This window comes from Trifolium pratense, linkage group LG7 (assembly GCF_020283565.1).
Source record: "Trifolium pratense cultivar HEN17-A07 linkage group LG7, ARS_RC_1.1, whole genome shotgun sequence".
Taxonomy (NCBI): domain Eukaryota; kingdom Viridiplantae; phylum Streptophyta; class Magnoliopsida; order Fabales; family Fabaceae; genus Trifolium; species Trifolium pratense.
In genome coordinates this window covers 1,561,099-1,584,812 of record NC_060065.1, presented here as the reverse complement: position 1 = coordinate 1,584,812, position 23,714 = coordinate 1,561,099, and the positions used below count along the sequence as shown (strand labels likewise).

At 33.7% G+C, this 23,714-nt stretch overlaps 3 protein-coding genes, 1 non-coding gene and 1 pseudogene across 7 annotated transcripts; 2 read left to right on the top strand and 3 right to left on the bottom strand.

Moving 5' to 3' along the window:
- Positions 1-3,153: 3,153 nt before the first annotated feature.
- On the bottom strand, positions 3,154-4,748 carry LOC123899312 (ornithine decarboxylase-like). Its single transcript, XM_045950422.1, has one exon. It carries the CDS (start codon positions 4,651-4,653, stop codon positions 3,358-3,360), a length of 1,296 nt encoding a protein of 431 aa, XP_045806378.1. The 5' UTR covers positions 4,654-4,748; the 3' UTR covers positions 3,154-3,357.
- Positions 4,749-8,317: 3,569 nt separating this feature from the next.
- LOC123899311 (serine/threonine-protein kinase STY17-like) lies at positions 8,318-12,075 on the bottom strand. 4 transcript variants are annotated; one of them, XM_045950418.1, is made up of 14 exons: positions 11,696-12,075; positions 11,360-11,525; positions 11,091-11,194; positions 10,911-10,965; positions 10,710-10,820; positions 10,347-10,397; positions 10,102-10,277; positions 9,915-10,022; positions 9,726-9,799; positions 9,462-9,637; positions 9,204-9,299; positions 9,001-9,081; positions 8,839-8,892; positions 8,318-8,702 (listed from the first exon to the last, which is right to left on the bottom strand). In XM_045950418.1, exons 1-14 carry the CDS (start codon positions 11,893-11,895, stop codon positions 8,556-8,558), a joined length of 1,599 nt encoding a protein of 532 aa, XP_045806374.1. In that variant the 5' UTR covers positions 11,896-12,075; the 3' UTR covers positions 8,318-8,555. The 4 variants fall into 4 exon arrangements, with proteins under 4 accessions (XP_045806374.1, XP_045806376.1, XP_045806375.1 ...); XM_045950420.1 differs by having other exon boundaries at positions 11,420-11,525; positions 11,696-12,074; XM_045950419.1 differs by having other exon boundaries at positions 11,402-11,525; positions 11,696-12,073.
- An 876-nt stretch (positions 12,076-12,951) lies between these two features.
- LOC123899309 (high mobility group B protein 9) lies at positions 12,952-15,629 on the bottom strand. Its single transcript, XM_045950417.1, has 6 exons — positions 15,183-15,629; positions 14,976-15,054; positions 14,532-14,697; positions 14,350-14,448; positions 13,564-13,940; positions 12,952-13,415 (listed from the first exon to the last, which is right to left on the bottom strand). The coding sequence occupies exons 1-6, from the start codon at positions 15,332-15,334 to the stop codon at positions 13,308-13,310; spliced, it is 981 nt and encodes a 326-aa protein (XP_045806373.1). The 5' UTR covers positions 15,335-15,629; the 3' UTR covers positions 12,952-13,307.
- A 1,892-nt stretch (positions 15,630-17,521) lies between these two features.
- TRNAP-UGG lies at positions 17,522-17,593 on the top strand. The gene has a single exon. It is a non-coding gene; the product is annotated as a tRNA-Pro (tRNA).
- Positions 17,594-22,423: 4,830 nt separating this feature from the next.
- On the top strand, positions 22,424-23,279 carry LOC123900055 (annotated as a pseudogene).
- The last annotated feature ends 435 nt before the right edge of the window (positions 23,280-23,714 follow it).

Genomic DNA, 23,714 nt, shown 5'->3' with positions numbered 1-23,714 from the left:
AAAGAAAAATTATCCTTCAATACTCTTAATTAAACCCTTACTCCCCCCACATATTTCATGAAACTCAAATTAATGTTCATTTGTTTTATTGTTCTTTGGTGTGTAAATGTTTTAATTTAGGTGTCCTAATTGTATCGGATACTTTTTTTTTTTTTTTTAAGAACTGTATCCGGTACTTATTTATTCGAAACTCAAATAATATACTATGTTTTTATGGCCATTTCTAACATAGTAACATGAAAGAGTGAGATAAGTGGTGCACGGTGTACCACTTGTTAATATCTCGATAACGAAAATACATTTTATAAAATTTACGGTTGGATTGAAACTTTATATCATATAGATCATTCATATAAATTTTTAGAAAAATTGTACATCATTTGATGTGTTATTGAGACCGATCTATATGATATAAACTTTCAATCCAACAGTTGATTTTATAAAATTTGTTTTCGTTATCGAGATATTGACGAGTGGTGCCCCATGCACCACTTGTCTCACTCTTTCATTTTAGCCAAAGCCTGTTGTTATATATAATACTTACATCTAAATAGTTTGATTTTAAAATTCTTATAAAATTTCTAATCTATGTCATCTAAATAGTTTAGTTCTCTTTGGGCTTTAGTTTGCATTTGGATTGACATTTTATTGGCGGGCTCCACTACAATTCAGGATCATTTCGTTCAGTTCATGTATTCAACTGGTGGATCTCGAGCACGCCGGTCTTTTTTGCAGCTTATTTGGCTTGTTAGCGTTTGAGTTATATGGACGGAAAGAAATCACATATTGTTCAGAGGCTCAACCAGTATTCCTCACCAGTTATCGGACAAGGTCAAGTTTTTTTCATAGGGTGGTTGAAGACAAAGAATGTTACTTTGGCTTCAAACCACCATATTTGGTGGTCTAGTCCTTTGTTATGTTTATGCCTTGTATGATTTTGATTTTTGTATTTTCTTTTTCTGTCTCTTTGTAAATTTTGGTAGTCTATCTCGGCACACCTTACGCTAACGCTAAGGAGACTGTTTTTCAGTTAATATATATAAATCTTAAAAAGTGATAGAGCTCATTTTTATTTTGAAGCATAAAATGTTAGTATTATTAGTGGAATGCAGAGTATCCCTATTCATGTTTTCAATCTCCTAAGCTCTTTAACTTCAGCCTCCAATTCATCGTAATATCTATTAATTATATTTTGTTTCAAACATTTGATTTTGTGAAATGCAGACTATCTCGATTCATTTTCCAATTTGGTTGGATACCAGAACCCTATTAGACAAAATTAATTTAAATTTTAAATTTATTTCAAAATAAATTAATATAAAATATAACATAGACATTGAATGATGGATAATACATAATAGATACTCAAACCTCAATAATTTTAAAAAACAATGATGCAAAATTAATCAAGATAGTCCCACACATACCATCTTAGAAATGTGTAGCAGAAATTAAAATTAGGTCTCATAGATGGATCTTGGTGCCAACACCACTGAAGCAATTCCACCAACTTTGGATGAGTATATTGCCTTGGAATTTTAGGCCTTAAACCCTGAAATTTATGATCGTATCGCTTATGCTCGATAACCTTCCATATGTCGGTCGGAGTAATCACAGGTTAATTGTAATTGTTATGACAGTAAACCACACAAAAGTCGAAAGATCAAAGGTAAAAAAGGAAAGAACAAGACACAAAATTATGCACTTTGGTCAATGTGACCTATGCCTTGAACAGGTTTCTTATTGCTTTAGGAAGAACATATGTTAGCTTTAACAGATGCTCAGTTCCAGCTATTTAATGCTCAACATAAAAAATTCGTCATTCTCATTCCAACTTGTTCTTAACTTAAACTTCCTCATCCAAGCCTGTAATTTATATACAATTCAAAAATTTAATTAAAGAGAAGTAACCAACCCTATGGCAATACTTATATTTAATTTATACACACACCTCCGGAGGCCGGAGCCATCCACCCATAAGTTCCAGTCGTCTATGCAGTCATTATACCGGACTGATTGCGCACTCGTGCTACACCAAAATCAGAAACCTTAACAGCATGAAAAGTTTTTCAAAGTATAGGCACAACCACAAGCACAACTACAGAATAAGTTCACACAACTCATAAAATTAACTTCACTATGTAGCAGACAAAAATGTTAACAGAACTAGTAACACCATGCATGTTAAACTCTCAAAGCTATCATAAACCTTCCAATAGTTAGTTTATAATCCATTACACATAACCTTATAGCATCTAACTGTAGTCTCGTACTAAGTTTGAATTCCTCTAATTATCAACATTAAGTCCACATCTTCGAGAGAGCTTTGGGCTTAACCCGTCACGAATTTTGTCCTTTGTAGAAAATGTGCCTCGGTGGTTTGAAAAGTGTGAGTGTTAATTAACCAAACCTTAGTCTCGATTACCAAGCGATGAGAGACTATTTTGGTGTATCCGAAAAAGTAGCCCCAGTCGAGGCTAAGGGGCTAAAGGGTGTTGGCCCACTAAAATATTCGTAACAAATTATTAATAAATTTAATATTATTTACAATTTTTTATTTTTTTATTAATATAATTTAGTCTACGACTGCTATTTATATTAGGGAGGGAGCAATTACTTATTTTTATAACTACAAAAAGAGAAAGTCAAGAAGTTTATCGCCTAAACTTGTAAAAGACAGAACATTGTCTCAAAATAATCACACAAAATTTCATTCCAAATCTCAAAAGATACTGCACGTAGGTTGGAAAGGTATAGTCAAATAAAGAAAGGTGCATAAATATTATTATTTTTTTTGGTCACATAAAGACATCTGGGGGCATGGACATTCCAGACACTTCAATATAGTCATATATGTAGGCTTATGTAATTTGTCGTTTTATGCTATTAACATGGATGCTGTGAGTTTGTTTGCAGATTCATCCTTTTTGTTTTTAGCAAATTTGAATTTGTATTACATCGATGTACTCTATCAGTTTGAATGAATGGATATCCTTTATTTTTAGTCAAAAAAAAAAGGTGTATAAATATTAAAAGGTAGATTAATAACAATTCGATTTCTAGCAGTTACAGAGGATGCCTGGACCGTCCGATTTTTTATTGACAACTGAGATTATTTAACTTTATAAAACTATGTATTTTAAATCTTAATCGTTCAATACCAAATCAACAATCGAAATTGATTACAATATAAAACTGCGTCATTATTTGACATCAGTGTATCCAAAACCCAATTATTAGAAGAAAAATGACAAATTTGACAACCCCACACACACACCCATCCCAATTTTATTTTTTTTACAATTATTTAAATTAAATTAAACAAATGCAACAATCACATGAGAGGATTTATACTGATCAAAACATGGTTTGTTCTCTTGCGACAGAACTTGAACTTGAACATGCAAGATGAATATGTTTAGTTGAGGAACTAAACCCATTGAAATTGGTTCCTGATGAAGTTGTATAAGCACCCATATTAGGAAACACTAGCCAATCATCCATCTCAAGTTCAGGTAATGGATACTCTTTAAGTACTGTATCAAATGAATCACAAGTGGGTCCAAAAACCGTTGAAGGGTAAGTTTTGGAATCTTTGCATGTAATATTTTCAGGCTTTGAACCAAACCTAAGTGTCATGCACTTGACAATGGCATTATCAAACACAATGTTATTGAGGGTTCCATAAATCCCATCATCAATCCAATACTCTCTTAATTCACCTCTCACACGTTTTCCAATAACTTTTGTTGCTAAGGTGAATGTTGTTTCCGCAAAATAACGACCAGGTTCACCAATAACAACAAGATCATCTTCATTTTCGAAATAAGAATTAATTGCATCATTAATGTTTAACGATGCTTCGTCAAATTTTGACCCAGAAGTGAATCCACCACCAATATCGAGAATTTTCATTTTTGGCATTCCAAGCTGTGAAACGATCTCAAAAACATTTTTAGCCAATAAAATGGCGCCGTGGTAGGCTCGTGAGTCAGCTCCTCCGCTACCTATGTGAAATGACACGCCGGTTACTTTAAGTCCCGCCATGTCAGCAGCTCTGAGAAGCTCGGGAACTTCCTCAACAAGTGCACCATATTTGAGACCCAAACAGCACCAAGCTCCGCTGTCTTCCTCCGGCTTAATGCGGAGGATTAGTTCACATTTCGGGTGCCATTTTCTGATCTTTTCAACTTCTCCAACGGAATCGAAAGTTGTTACATTTACACCGACACTTGCAGCATATTTAATATGTGATTCTGATTTACACGGGTTGGCATAGATAATTCTGTCAGGTGAAACACCAAGTGATAAAACGGATTCAATTTCGGCGCGGCTAGCACAGTCGAAATTGGAGCCAAGTGCAGCCAAAGCACCTATAATTGAAATATTTGGGTTGCATTTCACTGCATAGTAAGGTTTAACGGTTGGAAGGTTTGTGGTCCATTTGGTCATGAGATCAATTAGGACCCTTAAATCAAGGACGCTAAATGGTGAGTCAATTTCAGTTGGGCTATCTTTAATGATGGATTGAATGAAATCAGATATAGTGACTTGTGAGGACAATGTTGTCACTTTCTTGCCTTTCACTCCTGAAGCACCAAAAATGGGCTTCAAGTTGGTAACGTGGGGTTCTTCAGCTGCTTGTGTAGGCATTTTTGGGCTTTTTCTTTAAGTGCTTATAGTAGCTTAATTATACTAATAAGGTGATAGAAAAGGAGAAGTAATAATGTGGAATTATTATTGAATTGGATGTTGGAGCTAGAACGAAGAAACGTTCATATATATACACATTCGTTGTGAAACAGGATCACATAATTTATTGCCACCACCAGGCACTTTCAATAATTTAATTTAACAGAACTATGTATATTCTTTGCTTCCAACGGTAGACATGATTTAAATGAACGAGAAATTTTATATAAGAGTATTAAATTTGAGTTTGAATCGGTGGATTCGTACTATTTTATCTAAACGGTGTTGGATAATTTTTTAATGTAATATTTAACTTATATATACTTAATACTGTATTTTATAAAGTTTGCAACTTGTTTATTTATAATTTTATATACATGAACGTGTTATTTTCTTTTGTTACAATACATGAACGTGTTATTTTTTTTCTTTTGTTACAATACATTAACGCGTATAGTAGACTAGTATTTCAAATTAACGTGTCCAAATTTTTTTCTTTCAAAAAGATGGCAACGTCCAAATAAAGATAAAAAAATTCTTTATTATTAATAAATAAACTAAAAAAATAATCATAATTGATCTAACCTGTTGATCATAGTAGGTTGATGGCCAACAATCGTCCGTTGAACAAGTGGTTGACGGTTGGTTGAGCAGCTGATCCATGGAGGGAGTTGTATCTGCTGGTACTCCGATGCTCAGTGGCGGAGCTAGCCAAAAAAATGGTGGCAAGCCGCTATAAATATAAATTGAATACCCAAAACAAATTACTAAAAAAAAATATATTTTTTTTTGAAGCATAAATTTTTTTTTTAATTAATACATTTTTAAAATATACTATGAAATATATTTTATGTCAATTCATGTGTAAACTTGATTCTTTTTAATTAGTTCATGTATTTATGTTTATAGTATTATATGAATCTCTTTAGAAGAAAAAAATTAACAAAAGATTGATCAAAGATGAATTTTTATACACTAAAACTCTATTTAGAATAAAAATTTGAGTACTTTATTACAAAATAATTTACACATTTTCAAAACATCTGTAAACTATCAAACAATAAAACATTTGAAGAGATCTTCAAAAGGGAAATTAGAAAGGATATTTGACTTATTAATAATAGAGAATTTTTTTTTCAGAACTATTAAAGGGAGGTTAATAACCCTCTAATGTCAATTATTTTCCCGCAAACTAGAAAGCAGACAGACTATTTAGCGGTTTAAAACTGCCGCTAAATAGTGTCAAAACCGCCGCTAATTTACATGTATATGAAAAAAATTAAAATGTTGGGGCGGGCCATGGCTATGACCCTTCCCAGCCCATGAGGGGCTCCGCCCCGGCCGATGCTTAAGTTAGCAAATAGCTCAAGAGATACAAGAGAGAAGAGAAAAAATGTAGAGAATTGTTTCAGAATAAAAATTTTATCCTCAAAGAATAATTTCGGAATTATACAAAGAAAGTATACATTATTAATTTCATGAGTGTTGCCTTTGTGTTTTTTAGGCTGTCTGCCAGTTTTGTTTTGTTTAAGGTAAAGTTTTTGTAAGCCTTTATATGTTTGTCCTTTTTGTTGTAGTGGGGGCAAGCTTTGCCTTGTTGGTTTCGGGTCTTGTAAGGTTAATTTCCTTTTGCTGCTACAAGTACTCCTTATTCTAGAGTAAGTTTTAATAATATTTGCTGATTAAAAAAAAAAATATATATATATATATATATATACACATTATTATAACATCACCTATCTACTTTTCTTAATGTATATAAATAATAAAATAAGTTCTATAAAAAGGAACTGAGGATATAAATAAAATATTTAATATTCTTTTTTTTTTTAATATTCTCATGCTTTTAAAATATCTAATTCTTTAATATTAAAGTATTAAATATTTTAAATTCTAAATGTTAAATTAATTGAATATTTAGAATTTATTTATATAAAATAATGAGATAATTATAGACAAGATGCAGAAGAAGATTAGTCCCAAAAAAATGTTGAAGATAATATTACTTAATCGAATACAAGTGTCGTTGAAATAATCTACGATAAAAATTTAATATTCGTGGCTTATTTTTTTTTAGTTGAGATAACCATGGCTTAAATTATACGAGTAGTTCGGAAAAACATGTTCTATGGTTATAATATTATCATTATTATCCATGTGATTTGCAATTTATTATCTTAATTTGCTCACATATTCCGTATCTTTTCAAGATTTTCTTTTACAACACATTTTTTTATTTTATGATTGTGATCTAACCTGATAATCAGAAAAGGTTGATGACTGGTCCGTTGAGCAAATCGTCCACCGGAGGGGGGTTTGTACCTGCAGGCACTCCGATGCTTAAGTCAGCAAGAGAATGAGAGAGATACAAGAGAGAAGAGAGAGAAAGTAGAAAGTAGAATGGTTTAGAATACCTGACTCTCCTGTCTAGGAGAGCTTATATAGTTGCCCTCAGCGCTGGGCCAAAGGTTGGTCTATTGGGCCGTGATTACCGGCCCAATAGACTCAACTGCCAAGATAGTCCATGTATCGTAGGGGAGACGGTTATTCGCCTCTATCTTGGTTGGAGTCGTTCCGCTATACACGGGTAAGGGATAAGCTCCGTGACTCAAGTGTGGCTGGATGGATGAGCACGTGCTAAACGTGCTGCTTAGCCGTTAAGTTATGGAGGAATGGATCAACATGCGTGGATAGATGAGCACGTGTTTAACGTGCTGTTTATCCGTTATGTCGAGCAGGACACGTCATTGGCTGACGTGTCGGAGAAGTCTCCCCTTATTGGGCTGCACCCCAAATGTCGGGCAGAAAGTGATTGGGCCAGCTCTTGGCCCAGTCCAGAACAGATTGAGATGACATTCGACACAAATTTTGCGAATGTTAATGTTAAATAGTGTTACAATGAGAGTGTTCGTAAAAAGTTTCAAACGTAAATCCTTAATTCTAACCTAAATTCTTAAGTAACTTAGGGTTCGTTTGGTTGAGTGGGAAGAAAGAAGGAGGAAAAAAATTATGAAAACCAATTAATGAACTTAGACTAATTTTAGTCCAAATTCATTTATTGGTTTCATAATTTTTTTCCTCCTTATTTCTTTCCACTCTACCAAACGAACCATTAGAGTTAGTTGCATATTGAACGACATGCAAACAAACTTTATTCAAAATTTAAATTTATTTTAAAATAAATTAATATAAAATACTCCATCCGGTCCTAATTATAAGAAGAGATTAGATACATTGAAAGTTTGATGTATCTAGTCTATATTATTGTTTAGATACATCAAATTTTGAATGTATCTAAAAAATGAACATTTTCTTAAAATTAGGACTTGAGGGAGTAGACTTTAATGCAGTTTTGATCCCCTATTTTGAAAAAATTAAACTTTTGATCTCCTATTTTAAAAGTCAGCTTTTGATCCCCCATTTTACTTTTTTTCTGAATTTTAGTCCCCCAATTTATTTTGGTAAAAAATTTGATGGTGTGTCAAACTCATTAATGACGTGACATGTCCATATTGACAAACTATTCCGTGTCATTATTTTTTTTCTATAAATCAAATATTATGTTTTAAAGTATTAAAATAATTGAGTGAAATAATAATAATAATAATAATAATAATAATAATAATTAGAAAAACAATAATTATATGACATTGAAAAATTAGCTGATAAGTACATACTCCACCAAACTCCAACATATCAGATAGTTCACCTTTGACTAACCATTTCTTGGCATTCCCTTTACTACCACATCCCCCATTGATATGTGTAGTTCTCTTTTTAAGTACATAGTGACAGAGAAAAGCACAACAATGCAGAAACTTCAATAATTTTAAAAAACAATGATGCAAAATTAGTCAAGATTCTCAATCACATGCCATCTTAGAAATGTGAAGCAGAAATTCTAGAATTTCTGAAAAATTAGGTCTCAAAGATGGATCTTGGTGCCAACACCACTGAAGCAATTCCACCAACTTTGGATGAGTATGCCTTGGAATTTTAGGCCTCAAACCCTGTAATTTATCCCCCCAAAATCATCCAATTAATAATATTTTTTAATGAGTTACATTTGATTATAACCAATATACTTTACTATATTCAAATATTTTTAATTTGCAGTGCACATATAATTTACTAGTGAATGAATACCTTGTGAACCACTCCAACTGCTGCTTGCAATGGGGACAAATGCTCATAAGGAAGCTGACATTCAATCATAAAACATTGATGAAAGGTGTAACTTTAGGGCTATATGATCACAAGCAAGAGAACACCGAACCGAAGAGTGAAAAAAAATGCAAGAAGCATTACCTTTCCTGTAAGCAGCTCCCAAAGAACAATTGCAAAGCTAAAGACATCGACTTTGTGATCGTATGGTTTATGCTCAATAACCTTCCATATGTCATTAATCACAGGTTAATTGTAGTTGTTCATGACAGTAAACCACACAAAAAGGAAAGATCAAGACACAAAAAGTTACGTGCTTATAGCAATGCTTATATTTATACACACACCTCCGGAGCCATCCACCGATAAGTTCCAGTCTCTGCAGTCATTATACCAGATTGATTACGCACTCTGGCTACACCAAAATCAGCAACCTTAACAACCTGAAAAGTATGTCAAAATAGGCACAACAGCATAAGTTCTCACAACTCATAAAATCAACTATAACTAAACTCTGTGAAGTACTGTTAGCAAAGACCAAAACATTTGTAGCAGACAAAAATGGTAGCAGTAAAATGTAAAGTAATGATATGTTGTCAACTTACCCCGGTCCTATCTATCAAAAGATTAGCTGACTTGAGGTCCCGATGTATGATATCATTCTGATGTAAATATTTCATTCCTTCAGAAACATCGATGGCTATTTTGAGCAAAGACGGAAGAGTAAGGACGGTGTTCCGTTTATGTAACAGGTCGTAAATACTTCCACCAGACAAATATTCTGAGATAAAAACAAGTTATATTGAAATTGACATAGTCATAATCAATAGGAAGAATGTAACTAGGAATTTGGGAAAGAAAATTTTGACCTGTGACAAGGTAAAGGTATGGGGTTTTTGTACAAGCACCAATAAATTTGACAACATTTCGGTGATGAATTTTACTGCAACAGTTATAAATTAACAAAAATAAATTGGATATAGATTATAAAGTCTATTTCAACAACAAGATTGCTTCAAGGACACAGTGACCTATATTGAATATATTGTAGAACAAACCTTAGGATATAGACTTCCTGAGAAAACTCCCTTTGTATATTTTCATTCAGACTTTCTTGCTTAAGGACTTTGATAGCTACATCTTGATTACATAATGTACCTTTATACCTGTGTCAGTTATCAGTAATTCAACATATACTCAACCCACAAACATGTCAAGGAGATGAAATTAAATTATACTACTCACAAATCACTGAAGGATCCAGATGCAATTTTCTTTTCAAATCTAAACCAACTTGCTTCACATGTCGAGACACCATTTTCAGGAGTGGGAATAATTACATGTCTAGATATAATGTTCATCCTAATTTTCTCCTGCTCTGCGAGAGGAAGACTGCCATTTTCTTTCAACTGAGACCGCTCCTAGATTCGCACCAAAATATATTCCGTAAACATGTAACCACAATTAGTAATAGTATGAAATGGGCCTACCTCAAGTTTCTGAATTTTGTTAGCTAGTACATGCTTTAACTTTTCTGTCTCCTATAAATTTCAAGCATGGACCAATTGTCAATCATATATTCATATACTCTCCTTTCTCTTGTTAATAAAAGGTTCAATATATAGCACGTCCTATTGAAGCTTAAAAGCAATTAAGTTCTCAAACTTAAAAGGGATTATATATAGTTTTGTTCAAACTTCAAACATGTTTTTATTTGAGTTTCATGATCGAAGCTTATTTCCTTGAGTATTTGAACTTCAAGGAAAATACTGAAGGAAATAGGCTTTTGATCACGGAACTTCAAATTTTGAACTGCGGAACTGAACTGCAGTTAAGAAAATATTGGGAAATACCTCAACTGCCCAACCACCAACAACGAAAACATCTAACGAATAGCCATCCAAAGTCGAAAAAGCATGTGCTTCTTGAATGTCCAGGCCAGTCTCAGACAGTAAAGAAGTCAGCTATAGTTGCAACACAACACCTTAAATCTATAAAAACCTTGATTTCAGCTAGAAATATTTGCACACGAATAAACGATATCAGCTAACTACCTGACTAAGAAGTTTTGGCTTGTCATTTGTTGAAATTGTAATTTCATGCATATGCCTGCAATGCAAAAGGTCTATTAGAGTGAAAACTAATGAACAAAATAAAAAGTTTCAACCAATAAAAATATAAATAAATTACAAAAAGGAGAAGAACAAGTAAATATATTATTCACACAATCATGCCTCATCATTTTGCCCTGAATTTCAGAATCTTGAGGAGTAACTTCACTTTGTGAGTTTGAATGAAGGGAATTACTACAAGCACTCACTCCAGAAGCAGAACGAACCTGCATAAAATATATATTACCATGATCTAAGCAAATCAATTGGCTAATGCAGGTAGATACCAGAAAAATTTCCATATCCTGATAAAACCAACACATTAATTTTCTCTAAACATATCAAAATCAAATTCTACAGATTTGGAATCAAGTTTAGCTCCTCCATGTTACACTTATAATCTTATTGTGATTAGCTAATACATAAACCGGTACCACCGGTACAAGACGGACTTCAAGTGCAGGTCCAGTTGCTGTAGCTGAGGTTCGTGCGATATGCAGTAACCTTTTATGCATGAGAACATATTGGGCCCTCTCCACATTCATATCTAAAGCATACCTAAAGTGCAAGAGAAATGATGTTTCCACATCAAAAAATTATTAACAAATTTGTTGTTAAATTTTTATTTTTATTTTTTTAATTCAATTTTTTGTGTATTTAAAGTGTAAAACTTGCTCATAATATAAATAGTGATTGAAGGTGAGAGAATGACGTTTGAAGGTACCTACCTAGTGGGAAGGCGATGGAAGTGCGCCCAAAGTTCGTCGTCAAAACCAGAAACCATAGCCTCATGGACATTCAATTCCCTAAGCCGATTAAGAACTTTGATGTAAACTTCAATCTTCTGTCTCTCCTTTCCATTTTGATACCATTCAGAACCCAAAACTACTTTGCTATTACAACAACTCTCTGTATCTCCCATGTACATGAAACCAGCTCTTCAACAAAATAAGAAACCAACATCAACCATTTATATATTTTATATTGATGTGGATTATACACACAGAACAGCAATATTTTGCTTTGCTTATATCACCATTTTTTGTACAAGAATCCAACATCAACCATTTATTTATGAATATACACTGTCACTAGTGCTGGCAGATGAATGCAAGGTATTTTAATTAATGCTTTAATCATGTACGTAATCCTTTGATGGCATCACCACCACCATACAGTGGCGCCCCTTGTTTCTTTCGCTAAACTCACCATCATATCACACTCAGACACAACTAAATTAACTTAATACAATATTCTATTGTTTATATATATTTGGTCCAGCAACCATTCTTACTTTCTTATTCACGAACTAGATAACTTTTGGTTCTAAATTAAATAATAATTTATCCACTAATCTAATTCATGGGGTCACTGATTCTTTTGGTCACTATCTTAATCTTCCTTATCTCTTCTCTTCCTGTTTAGTTAAGTCCATGCGCTAGTCTTTTCAAATTGATGAACAGTATCATATCCTGGGTATATTACACTACATAACATTCAATCATTTCACTTGACGCTAAATACTCCCTCCGGTCCTTTTTATAAGGAACACTTAGGGTAAAAAATTTGGTCCTTTTTATAAGAAACTTTGATCAATTTTCAAATGTTTTAAATGTTCAATTTCACTTATGCCCTTATTTATTATGAGAGAGAATTTAAAAATAAGTAAGTTAGTTGAATAAAGAGTAATTAAATAAGGGTATACATGGAATAAATTAAAATTTATAAGAGTATTAAATGAAAATAACTATGTTAAATGTGCTTCATTGATCTGTGTGATTTTTTCAAAGTGTTCCTTATAATAAGGACCGGAGGGAGTAATTACTTTTAAACCAATTAGTTTTGTTGAGAATCTATATACATGCATGTTCTATTAGTATAATTTTAGCTAGCTTAGAAATAAATCAGCCTTTAAAATGAACCTCAAACAAAATCTAGCTTCTATAAATTTAAGCCAACAATAGATTCTTAGTAACACCACTAATTAATTAAAATTCAAATTAGTTCTACTAAATTTCTGTGGGACCCATATAATTTAGTGGACCATTTAAGTTTAACTAATTAGAGAATACATATATTGAGAAAATTGTGTTAAACCTGTTTAAATAAAGTATTGTGAGACACATTAATGTATGGACCAAGACCGAACATCTACTAGATTGGTCAAACAAACCAAAAGGATCTGACACGTGGAACTACTTTTCTAAGGAATAACACTAGTCCTGTAAACCTCAGTCCAGAGTGGACCATTATCCACAGCAATATGCACGTAAAAGTCAACGGTTGTTATAGTAAAATTCTAAGCCATTCTTCAGCTGCCAAAAAGGCCACCAGTGAGATTTATGGAAGCCCTAGTTCTTCAGTCTGCCCAACTTTCATTTTCTCTTTGTAGTCTGTCAATTCTCTTTTGTACCTTTCTTTGTCCCTTAAGCCAATGTTTTGGTAAATCTGCATTATTAGCCACACATATAATTACATTTTATATCTTACTCTAATCAAAACTATTAACATTGATAGCCAACAACCATATTGCAAGCAATTAAATAGACTAATTAGGATTAAAAAAACACACAAATGAAATGACCCTTATAATTACCATTCTTTCTTCAGGGCTAAGACTATTCCAGGATTGACCAATCATTTTAGTAAACTCCCTTTCTCTGTTTGGGTAGAGTTCTTTGAGCTTGTAATGTTTTTCAGCAAAGAAAAAGTTATAGCCACTCCTATTTGGTTTTGGATAGTTTGGGTCCCACTTTCTTTTTCTTCTCTTCCTCCTACCAGAACTATGAGATTGAAGATTGAATGGTACAACAGCATGTTGTGGAACCAATGATGGAGCTGCAACCACTTGATCTGGATGATAAAGCACCCCTTTCAGAACCTCTGAACCCAATTTCACTGACACTATATAACCACAATCAAATTTTCCTTCTATTGTTCCTTTTCCCAAAAGACATGAACTATCTACATTCACTGCATACATAACAAACAGTAAAATTTTCAGCATTGCAAAGTTCACTAACAAATATGCTGACAAGTTAAACTAAATCCTCAACTTGAATCCACAAGCATGTTTCAACAAATTTCTAGCCACATCATTATTCATTTCAAATTACAATCATTTAACATCATTAAACTACTTTTTGCGCTTAACCAACCAATTATTAACTCTTAGTAGCATTACAACAAACACATTCCTTATTAGATTCACACATGAGTAATAAGTTGAATTAAAATGCGATACAAAATGCAGATGCAACAAATTGTCTAAACTCTAAAAATGAAATTGAAACAATTCACCCTAATCCTGATTCCAATTTTGCAATTTCAATGTCTACTTCACATCAACTTAAATTCCATTAACTTGATAACTGTTAATTACCTTCATCATGAGATTCAGCACTATCATTTACCATCTTAGGTGAATATTGAACAATAGCCAATTCAGGTCGCCACGAGGGACTATTTCCAGAAAATGTGTCTACAAGATTGCACATACAAATAAATTTCATTTACATTTACATTCATTAATAAATGTAAGAAAAATAGTGAAATAGTACCTACCTGCTGAGGGAGTGAATATAGGACCCTGAACTTTGAAGAAGTGAACTTGTTCATAATGGTAAAGAAGATTCAAGTAATGTTTTCTTAGTACAAATGAAGCACTTGTAGTTGTAGATGAGAATCTAAATACACTACCTACTTCTCTCCATTTCTTCTCCACAACTACCTGAATTTTGAAAAAATAATTATTAGAGAAAATAGAAATACACCGACAGACAGTGTAAAATAGTTTTAAACTCAGTTGGACAGTAACGTCCAATGAACATCGTGTATTCCGTCAAATCACACAGACGTTTACATGATACGGTAAATTAGTGGTTTCTTATTAGATAAGAGCGTAAAACTATTTTACACGGTCAATGCATGTCGATTAAAGTCTTTATTATTAGAGTGAACAAAATAGTATAAAACAGATTTATCTTATAAGGAGGTTAGGAAACTAACCTTCTCATAACCGCTTCTCCTTGTAACCTCCACGTAAAGAACGTGCAAATCTAGCTCCTTACCTCCAATCACAGGAATCCTATGCAAATAATCCAAAAATGAAATCACATTTACAGTACTTTGATTTCGATTATGGAGATGAAATAATAATTTTGTTTGTATTAAGAAAAAATAAATGAATGGATGGATAAATAGAAAGTTAGTTACATGAATTTGGTAGCCATAAGAGAGTGAAAGCGACGAAGAGTGTTCCAGAAGAGAGTAGAGTCATTGACGACGTCGTTGTGAGAGGCGAGTGGAGGAGGATAGTGTTTTCCTTCTTCACCGCCGGAGACATTGGTTCTTGCTGCCGATGACATTCTTAACAGTTAACACTTAACGTCGCCGGCACTGTGAAGTATGAATGTTGGAACCGTTGTGTTTTGAAATTGAAAATGAAAAGAGTAGTGTGAGTGTGATAGTACTAGTAGTAGTAATAAGCAATTAAGGAAAGGGTAATGAGTCTGAGAAAAGGTGAGAGAATTAAAGAAGATGATTTGCCGCGTGGGGGGGAACGGTTACGCAGCATAGCATAGCAGTTAGCAGAGCAGAGCAGAGTTTGCCTTTTTCCTGATTTTCTGGGTGGGTGGATGGATGTCTTAAGTACGCTGCAAATTCCTAAGTTAAAGGACTTTTCATTCTTATCTGTACTAACTTTTTTTTAATGAATAATGCTAATGAAAAATATCATTAAAACTTACATTATAAAATAAATTTAAAATGAAATTTAAAATCGAGTGAAGGTATCTAAACTATTAATATCCATATTGTTGATCAATGTTATGAATTTCCTCTTTTTTTAATCAAGTAGTTCGGTGGTTAGAAATTTCACCTTAAAGATGAATACGTGGAGTGTTAGGTTTCGAATTTTGACTCTGCACATGTAATGTAATGTCCCTATCAACTGAACTAAACTCACGACACGATCAATGTTATGAATTTAATTACTCTATCATCGGACAAGAGTAAGTTATTTTGTTTACATTTTGTTTTTTTGACAACATTTTCTTTACATTTTTTCCATTGTATTAATGTATTGTGTGGTGATTGGTGATAGTAGCAGGCTGACATTAACAGAGCTTCCCAGCTAGATTTCTAGCGTTGACATGAATTTGTGCTTCTGACTTCTGCTATGCTCTTCGATGCCTGAAACGTATCTTTCCATACATCAAAGAATCAAATCTATGATATCATGTACTACGACCGGTGGTATCTCCATCCTATAACTTTCACAAACGTTAACATGTGCAGAGATACTCTCTCTGTGGCAACATATAAACAAAAATTATTATTTTAGGTTTATTGTATATTCAATGTCTTCCTCATGTTTAAGGCATGTGATCATGGGGCAAGTTGGGTCGTGGATCTTGACGAAGTGGACTGGACCTGATCTTTTGGGGCGATGAGCCCAATAAGGGTGTTAATGGGCCTATACGAATTAGGCCCTTGCTGGTTTGCCCAGTACAGTAATTATTTTGAAATGAAATTATTTAATAGAAGTTTTTTTTATATTATAGATCATATACATCAATTATTCAATAAATTTTAAAATTGACATGTCTTTAATAAAAAAGAAGCAGTAGTAATATTTAGTGTTTGACATTCTTTTAAACATGGAGGAAAATTTTAATACGAATTATGGTCCATTCTTAACCAATACTTGAAAACGTTTAAAACTCCAACGATTAGAAACATTGTCTTTTGAAAGTAGAAGTTAATAGTCTTTCACATTTTTACTATTAATATAAGTTCTATTAAACAATAAAAAATAAAAATAAACTTACATTGAATCAACATCAATTAGATCACTCTCTTACTCATAATAATGAAAATCATTAGTTTTTACTTTAAAAAAATATCAATTAACTATCTTAAAATTTCTTATTATTTTTAAGTACTTGTCTACCCGTCTATTGTTTTGAATGAAAATTCATATGATTTGTTTGTTAATTCATATAAAGTGGATAATGTGTTTTTTGATTTTAGTCCTTACAATTTTTTGTTTTCTCTACAAATTAAATTTGTTCATCCTAAATTAATCTATATAATATCCATAACCTTTTTCTTTTGATCATGTAATATAATGTGTCCTATAATACGTGTAACTAAAATTTGTTCATGAATATGAATCATATGCCCCATAGTTAGTAGGTTAATGCTACGATAGACCAGTTTATTGTGGATAAATATTTAAAATTATAAAAAAAATTAACGACTATCAATAATAATTTTTAAAAGTAAAAATCATGATTTTCTTTTAATAAACATCAATTCAGTGGTTGGTATTAAAATTTTCCTATATTAATAATATCCACAATATATCTCAACACTAGCCAATTAAATTCATGTGTTTGTCATCTTATCCATTTGAGAAAAATGCTTCAGCCGTCAATATGTAACCTGGACTGGGTGATCTACCATTGCTGACCTGGCAACACATAGAACATCTGAACTCCGAATGGATAGTTAGTACAAATAACAACAGATATTTCAAAAGCATATACAGAGGGCATTTGGTCTAGTGGTATGATTCTCGCTTTGGGTGCGAGAGGTCCGGAGTTCGATTCTCCGAATGCCCCTTTTTTTCCTATTTTCCTCAAAATTTGCTGCGTTCTCAACTGAAGAAATAAACATTTGCTATTTGAATTAATTCATATATTTGTTTTTTGACTTATTTGTTAAACGCTTTATAAGTTGGTCCAATTGGTTTCTCCGTTGCTATCCAATTTCTAACATTGTTCTTATTGTTCACAAAAAGAATATATTCATAATTATCAATGGTTTTTTAAATATATAATTTTCTCAAAATTTATTACTCCAATGTAAATTCTATGTGAAGAATCATATAAAAAGTATGTAATGAAGTTTTATCCGATTTTCCATTTTCCTCTAACTTACCAAATTATTTGAACCAATATCTAATGGATTTCTGAAATCCACAATTATTTTATAAAAAGTAGTTACAACCAAAAAGAATGTAAATTTTTGTGAAGAACATGAGAAAAGCATTTTAATTTTTAAACTAACACTCATTCATCAATTCATCAATTTAATTTTTAAACTATTAAAACGACTATTCAAAGTAGTTATAGATGGAAGCAATTATTTTTAGTCTAGCCCCAGAGGTTTGAGAAATGCGTATGAAATAGGTTCAATCCGTTTTAGTTTCTAAACAATCACTCATTTATCAAATTTAATTTTTAAACTATTAAAACGATTACTCTATGACTAGCTGCTCTTTTTTTCTGTTCTGCCTCTTGTTTATCTCTTTCTTCATGAGAATATCTCTTTCTCTAACCATCGACAGTGATGGAGTTCGACATTTTTAAGATGAACTGGAATGTGCTTGAGTGGGAAAAGATTGAAACTTTGGGTGAATACTCCTTGTTTATAGGGAAACTTTCTTCGCTTTGTTTTTATGCGACTGATTTTGTTGAGTGTCGTCCAAATTGCATCTATTTCACTAATAATTTGGTTGGGAACCGTGATTTTGGTTTTCGTATATATAATTTATCGAATGGTACGATTGAACCATTCCCCTGTGATGCAAAAGCTTTCAATTTGCTTTTAAGATATCCGGTTTGGGTTACACCAAATCCGTAATGAGCTTAAAATCTTAATGCTGTAAGTTTAGATAGCTGCTTTGTGTTTATTTGTTTTGAATAAAAAATCCTTCTTTTGAAAGAAAAAAATTAGTCTCTTATTTATGTTTGTTTTCTTGGTTAACAGTTTGCTCGCTACAGATATATATATGGAGTCATGTGTATCTCAACGTATGTTGCTTTACTTGTACGATCGAGAAAGATGGAGCGAATTCAACCATAGACTTTATGATCTATTTGATGCGTATTTTGATTAAATCCCTAGTTATACACTATTTTGAATTCAAAACTATAATTGTCATTTGTTTTTGTTCTTTTTAATGATAATGATGGTACGTCTTAACATAGTGGAAATACTTTGTTGAATTTGGCTTAGATTAATTTTTTTAATGATATACTATATTATTGTCTTATATTTGACTACTGACTACTATGCAAATGCTATCGCATGTTGCTTAATGAGCATCAGGATTTTAGGTGCCAAATTGAGGCAATGATGTGAGCTCAAAAATATTACTACCTCGTAAAGAATAGGTTCTAGCCCCCTCTATTGAGACTCAACACAATTCTTATAATCCAAAAAGGCCTCAGTGCACTAATGAAGGCCTTAATTAGTGCCAAGTTGCTAGCTAATTAAGGAGCAGCATGCTGTTGTATTTACATTTGATGCCTATTATTTGTTTGGATGAAAATCTCAGTTTCATAATATTTCTGTCATATTGTATTAATCTCTTCACTTTAATGTTTTGAGTGTTACTTGCTCAGTATTGAAGTTTTGAGAGGTGTAAGCAAAAGAAAAATTCATCTGGGACAATCTTCAATTATCCCAAGTATTGTGCTTTATCAAAGATTCTTAAATGGTATTTTTGTATTTCCCAGTGATCTAAATGGGAAGCATGTTTTCCCCAACTACAAAAAAGTAATTGCAGCATGTCTTAGTTGAAGGAGGAAGTTCTGAAAATGTACTTGCTTTTAGGATAAAAAGACATGGTTTCTTAGGCTGTAATTTTCAACTATGTTAATTTATTTTTCGCTTGTCAATTACGCTCTTACTTTTTTTTTTCCATGATATTAGTACGAAGTTTTCATCGCAGTATAGGCAATTATGCCCTTACTTTTTCAATAACTTCACTACACATTTTCCATAAATTTTAGGGGATGTATTGGATTGAGATTTTGAAAGACTAGTTCAAGAATTGGCCGCCCTAGCTGAAGTAATGGGTCCATTTGAAATAACTTATTTTTGAGCTTATGCAAAACAACTTATGCAAATAAATTAAGCTATTCCAAACGGGCCATATGAGCAACCGAATTCACTTGTCACCTTATAAACCGTTAACTTTGATGTGTCTTAATAACATATCAAATTGCGTAAAAAAAAATAACATATCAAATGATTTTCAATTTTTTTAAAAAAATTTATGGATGATCTATCTGATATAAAATTTCAATCCAATGTTAAATTGTGTAAAATTCATCGAGATAACGAAGATACAAAGAAAAACATCGAGATTTACAACTTCGTCTCCTAAATACAAAGAATAAGAGGTTTCAAATCCCCCACCATCTTACACACATCCTTCCTCTTTTCAAGGCCTCCCAGCCCTCTAATATTCCAAGAAATAATCTTCATAAAAAACACTTAACCCCTTCACAACCATAAATTATTATAACGAATTTTACACAATCCCTCTTGATGGTCAGGAGTCGATAGTGGTGTCGCATCTCCAGTTTGCTGACGATACCCTCTTGATGGGAGTTAAAAGTTGGGCAAATGTTCGGGCTCTTCGAGCTGTTTTAGTGCTTTTTGAGACTATGTCGGGTTTGAAAGTGAATTTTCATAAGAGCATGTTGGTTGGTGTTAATATTCCTGATTCCTGGTTAGACGAAGCTGCGTCTGTCCTGTGCTGTAAAGTGGGAAAGATTCCTTTCCTTTACTTGGGTCTTCAGATTGGGGGTGATCTGCGGCGTTTGGTGTTCTGGGAACCAGTGTTGTCTCGCATAAAGAATCGATTGTCCGGGTGGAAAAGTCGCTTCTTGTCGTTTGGTGGTCGTCTGGTTCTGTTAAAGTCTGTCTTAACCTCTTTACCTGTCTATGCGCTTTCTTTCTTCAAAGCTCCCTCAGGTATCATTTCCTCTATTGAATCTCTTTTCATTAATTTTTTTGGGGGGGGGGGGTGTGAGGATTCTAGGAAAATCTCTTGGGTTAGTTGGAAAGCCATTTGTTTGCGTAAGGAGTTTGGAGGTTTGGGGGTTAGACAGTTGCGTGAGTTTAACCTAGCGTTACTGGGTAAGTGGTGTTGGAGGATGTTGGTGGACAGAGAGGGTTTGTGGTTTAGAGTTTTGGTAGCTCGGTATGGGTTGGAGGGTGGTAGACTTTGTGAGGGAGGTAGGCGAGGTTCAGTATGGTGGAGGGAGATAGTGCGTATTAGGGAAGGTGAGGGTGAGTTAGGTGGGAGTTGGTTTTGGGAGCATGTTTCGAGGAGGGTAGGGGACGGTTCAGATACCCTTTTTTGGACCGATCCTTGGTTGGATGGGATCTCGTTGAAGGAACGATTTGGGCGCCTTTTCGCATTGGCTGAGACCAAATCTCGTTCGGTCGCAGAGATGTTTGCTTTAGGTTGGGGGGCAGATGGAGGGGCGTGGGTGTGGCGGAGGAGTTTGAGGGCGTGGGAGGAGGAGATGTTGGGGGAGTGTCAGTCTTTACTTCTTGACATTTCTTTGCAGGATCAGACTTTGGATAGGTGGCAGTGGCGTCCAGATCCTGATACAGGTTATACTATCGGGGGAGTTTATCAGATTCTGACTCATCAGACCTCAGTTACGGTGCATGATGCGGAAAACCTTTTATGGCATCCCCAGGTTCCGTTGAAGGTTTCTATCTTTGCGTGGCGCTTATTGCGGGACAGGTTGCCCACGAGAGCAAATCTGGCCATTCGTGGTGTTTTGTCTTCTACTGCTGATACCTGTGTTTTTGGTTGTGGAGTGGCTGAGTCGGCCTACCATTTATTTTCGTCATGTAGCATTGCTGGATCTCTTTGGGACTTAGTTTGTGCATGGGTTGGCATTCCTCCGGTGGCTTTTACTACTTTACGTGACCATTTTGTCCAGTTTACAGTTTCCGCGGGTGTATCTCGAGCGTGGCGATCCTTTCTGCAGCTTCTTTGGCTAGTTTGTGTTTGGGTGATATGGACAGAGAGAAATCATCGCCTGTTCAAAGGCTCAACAGACACACCTCATCTTTTGTTGGACAAGATCAAGCTTTTCTCCTTTAGGTGGTTGAAGCCGACGAATATCACGTTAGTTTCAAACTACCATAGCTGGTGGTCTAGTCCTTTGTTATGTTTGGGCCTTGTATGATTTGCCTGTGCTTGTATTTGCATTTCCTTGACTTTAGTGTAAACTTTTGTAGTCTACCTTGGTACGTCTTGTGCTGGGAAGACTGTTTGTGTTAATATATTTCATTTTGGCTTCTTCAAAAAAAAAATATTGATGACTTGCGCACCATGAAAATCTTGATGGAGTTTCCACAATAGACTTGGCCATTAATGAAAAACATTAAGTTTGTTTGGTTGAAAAAAATTAATGTGTGAAGTTTTTTTTGAAGATTTTTGTTTTTACTGGGAATATTTTTTGAAAATTTTAAATTTAAATATAATCTAAAATTATAGTTAGAATGTAATGATTTGAGATTTATTTAGAAATTTTAAAATTAGTTTGTCAGTTAAAGATATAATTTCTTTTTACAACTCTAATAATATGAGAGTATTCCACGTATTTTAAAATTCAAAAGAAAATTCATATCAGATGGACGTAGATTGGAATGAGTTACCGCAAGACATCGTTGAATCAATCTCCAAAAGATTAACGATCTACGCCGATTATCTCCGGTTCCGATGTGTATGTTGCAGTTGGAGTTCATCCGTTCCCAAAACCCCAGTCCATCTACCACCTCAACTCCCATGGCTCATGATTTCTCACAAATCATTCTTCAACCTCTCCAGCAACAAAATTCACCACCTCAATCTTCCTTCTCTATATTTCGGTCACACCCGTATCTTCGGTTTCTTATGGTTGGCTCGTCATTCTCGAAGAAACCGCTGAGCTTAGTCTTGTTAACCCAATAACAAGAGCTACTATCTCTCTTCCTTCACTCCAAACTTTTCCAGAGTTAGTTGCATTGCTTTCCGGTTATACTTATAACAACCATCACCTTATTAAAGTTGTCTTGTCATCTAACCCCTCGCTCAGCGATGATGATTTTGTTGCATTCGCTATTCTCAATCGAAGGGATTTTGTATTTTGCAAAAAGGGATACAATTCTTGGGTTCTCCTCAATTATCCGGGTACAAATAATCACACATGGATAGACGCTGTATACAAGAACTGTTCGTTTTTTGTAATAAGCACGAGTGGAATAATTGCGGTGTGTGACCTTGATGGTTCTCCAATATTTCTTCATGAGAATATCTCTTTCTCTAACCATTTCAATAATACGTGCTACACTGTCTTTGCCGGAGAGGACATGTTGTTGGTTAAACTTAAACAATCGACAGTGATGGAGTTCGACATTTTTAAGATGAACTGGAATGTGCTTGAGTGGGAAAAGATTCAAACTTTGGGTGAATACTCCTTGTTTATAGGGAAACTTTCTTCGCTTTGATTTTATGCTGCTGATATTGTTGGGTGTCGTCCAAATTGTATCTATTTCACTAATAATTTGGTTAGGAAAGGTGATTTTGGTTTTCGTATATATAATTTATCGAATGGTAGGATTGAGCGATTCTCCTGTTATGCAGAATCTTTCAAGTTTCTTTTAGGATATCCAGTTTGGGTTACACCAAATCCGCGATGAGCTGAGAATCTTAATGTTGTAAGTTTAGCTAGCTGCTTTGTGTTTATCTGTTTTGAATAAGGAATCCTTCTTTTGAAAGAAAAAGATTCGTCTCTTAATTATGTTTGTTTTCTTGTTTAACCGTTTGCTTGCTATATGGAGTCATGTGCATCTCAACGTGTGTTGCTTTATTTGTATGATTGAGAAAGATGGAATAAATTCAATTGTAGACTTTATGATTAAAGCCCTAGTTATACACTATTT

What these genes read in the sequence shown, in the direction of transcription:
- LOC123899312 (XM_045950422.1), bottom strand. Translation starts at nt 4,653, where the DNA reads ATGCCTACACAAGCAGCTGAAGAACCCCACGTTACCAACTTGAAGCCC.
- LOC123899311 (XM_045950418.1), bottom strand. Translation starts at nt 11,895, where the DNA reads ATGTACATGGGAGATACAGAGAGTTGTTGTAATAGCAAAGTAGTTTTG. An exon ending in TCTGGATCCTTCAGTGATTT is followed by an intron (nt 10,023 to 10,101) that starts GTGAGTAGTATA and finishes TAACTGACACAG; the next exon opens with GTATAAAGGTACATTATGTA. An exon ending in CAGTTGGAGTGGTTCACAAG is followed by an intron (nt 8,703 to 8,838) that starts GTATTCATTCAC and finishes GATAAATTACAG; the next exon opens with GGTTTGAGGCCTAAAATTCC.
- LOC123899309 (XM_045950417.1), bottom strand. Translation starts at nt 15,334, where the DNA reads ATGTCATCGGCAGCAAGAACCAATGTCTCCGGCGGTGAAGAAGGAAAA. An exon ending in GGAGAAGCGGTTATGAGAAG is followed by an intron (nt 14,698 to 14,975) that starts GTTAGTTTCCTA and finishes TTCAAAATTCAG; the next exon opens with GTAGTTGTGGAGAAGAAATG. An exon ending in TGCTGAATCTCATGATGAAG is followed by an intron (nt 13,941 to 14,349) that starts GTAATTAACAGT and finishes TTATGTATGCAG; the next exon opens with TGAATGTAGATAGTTCATGT.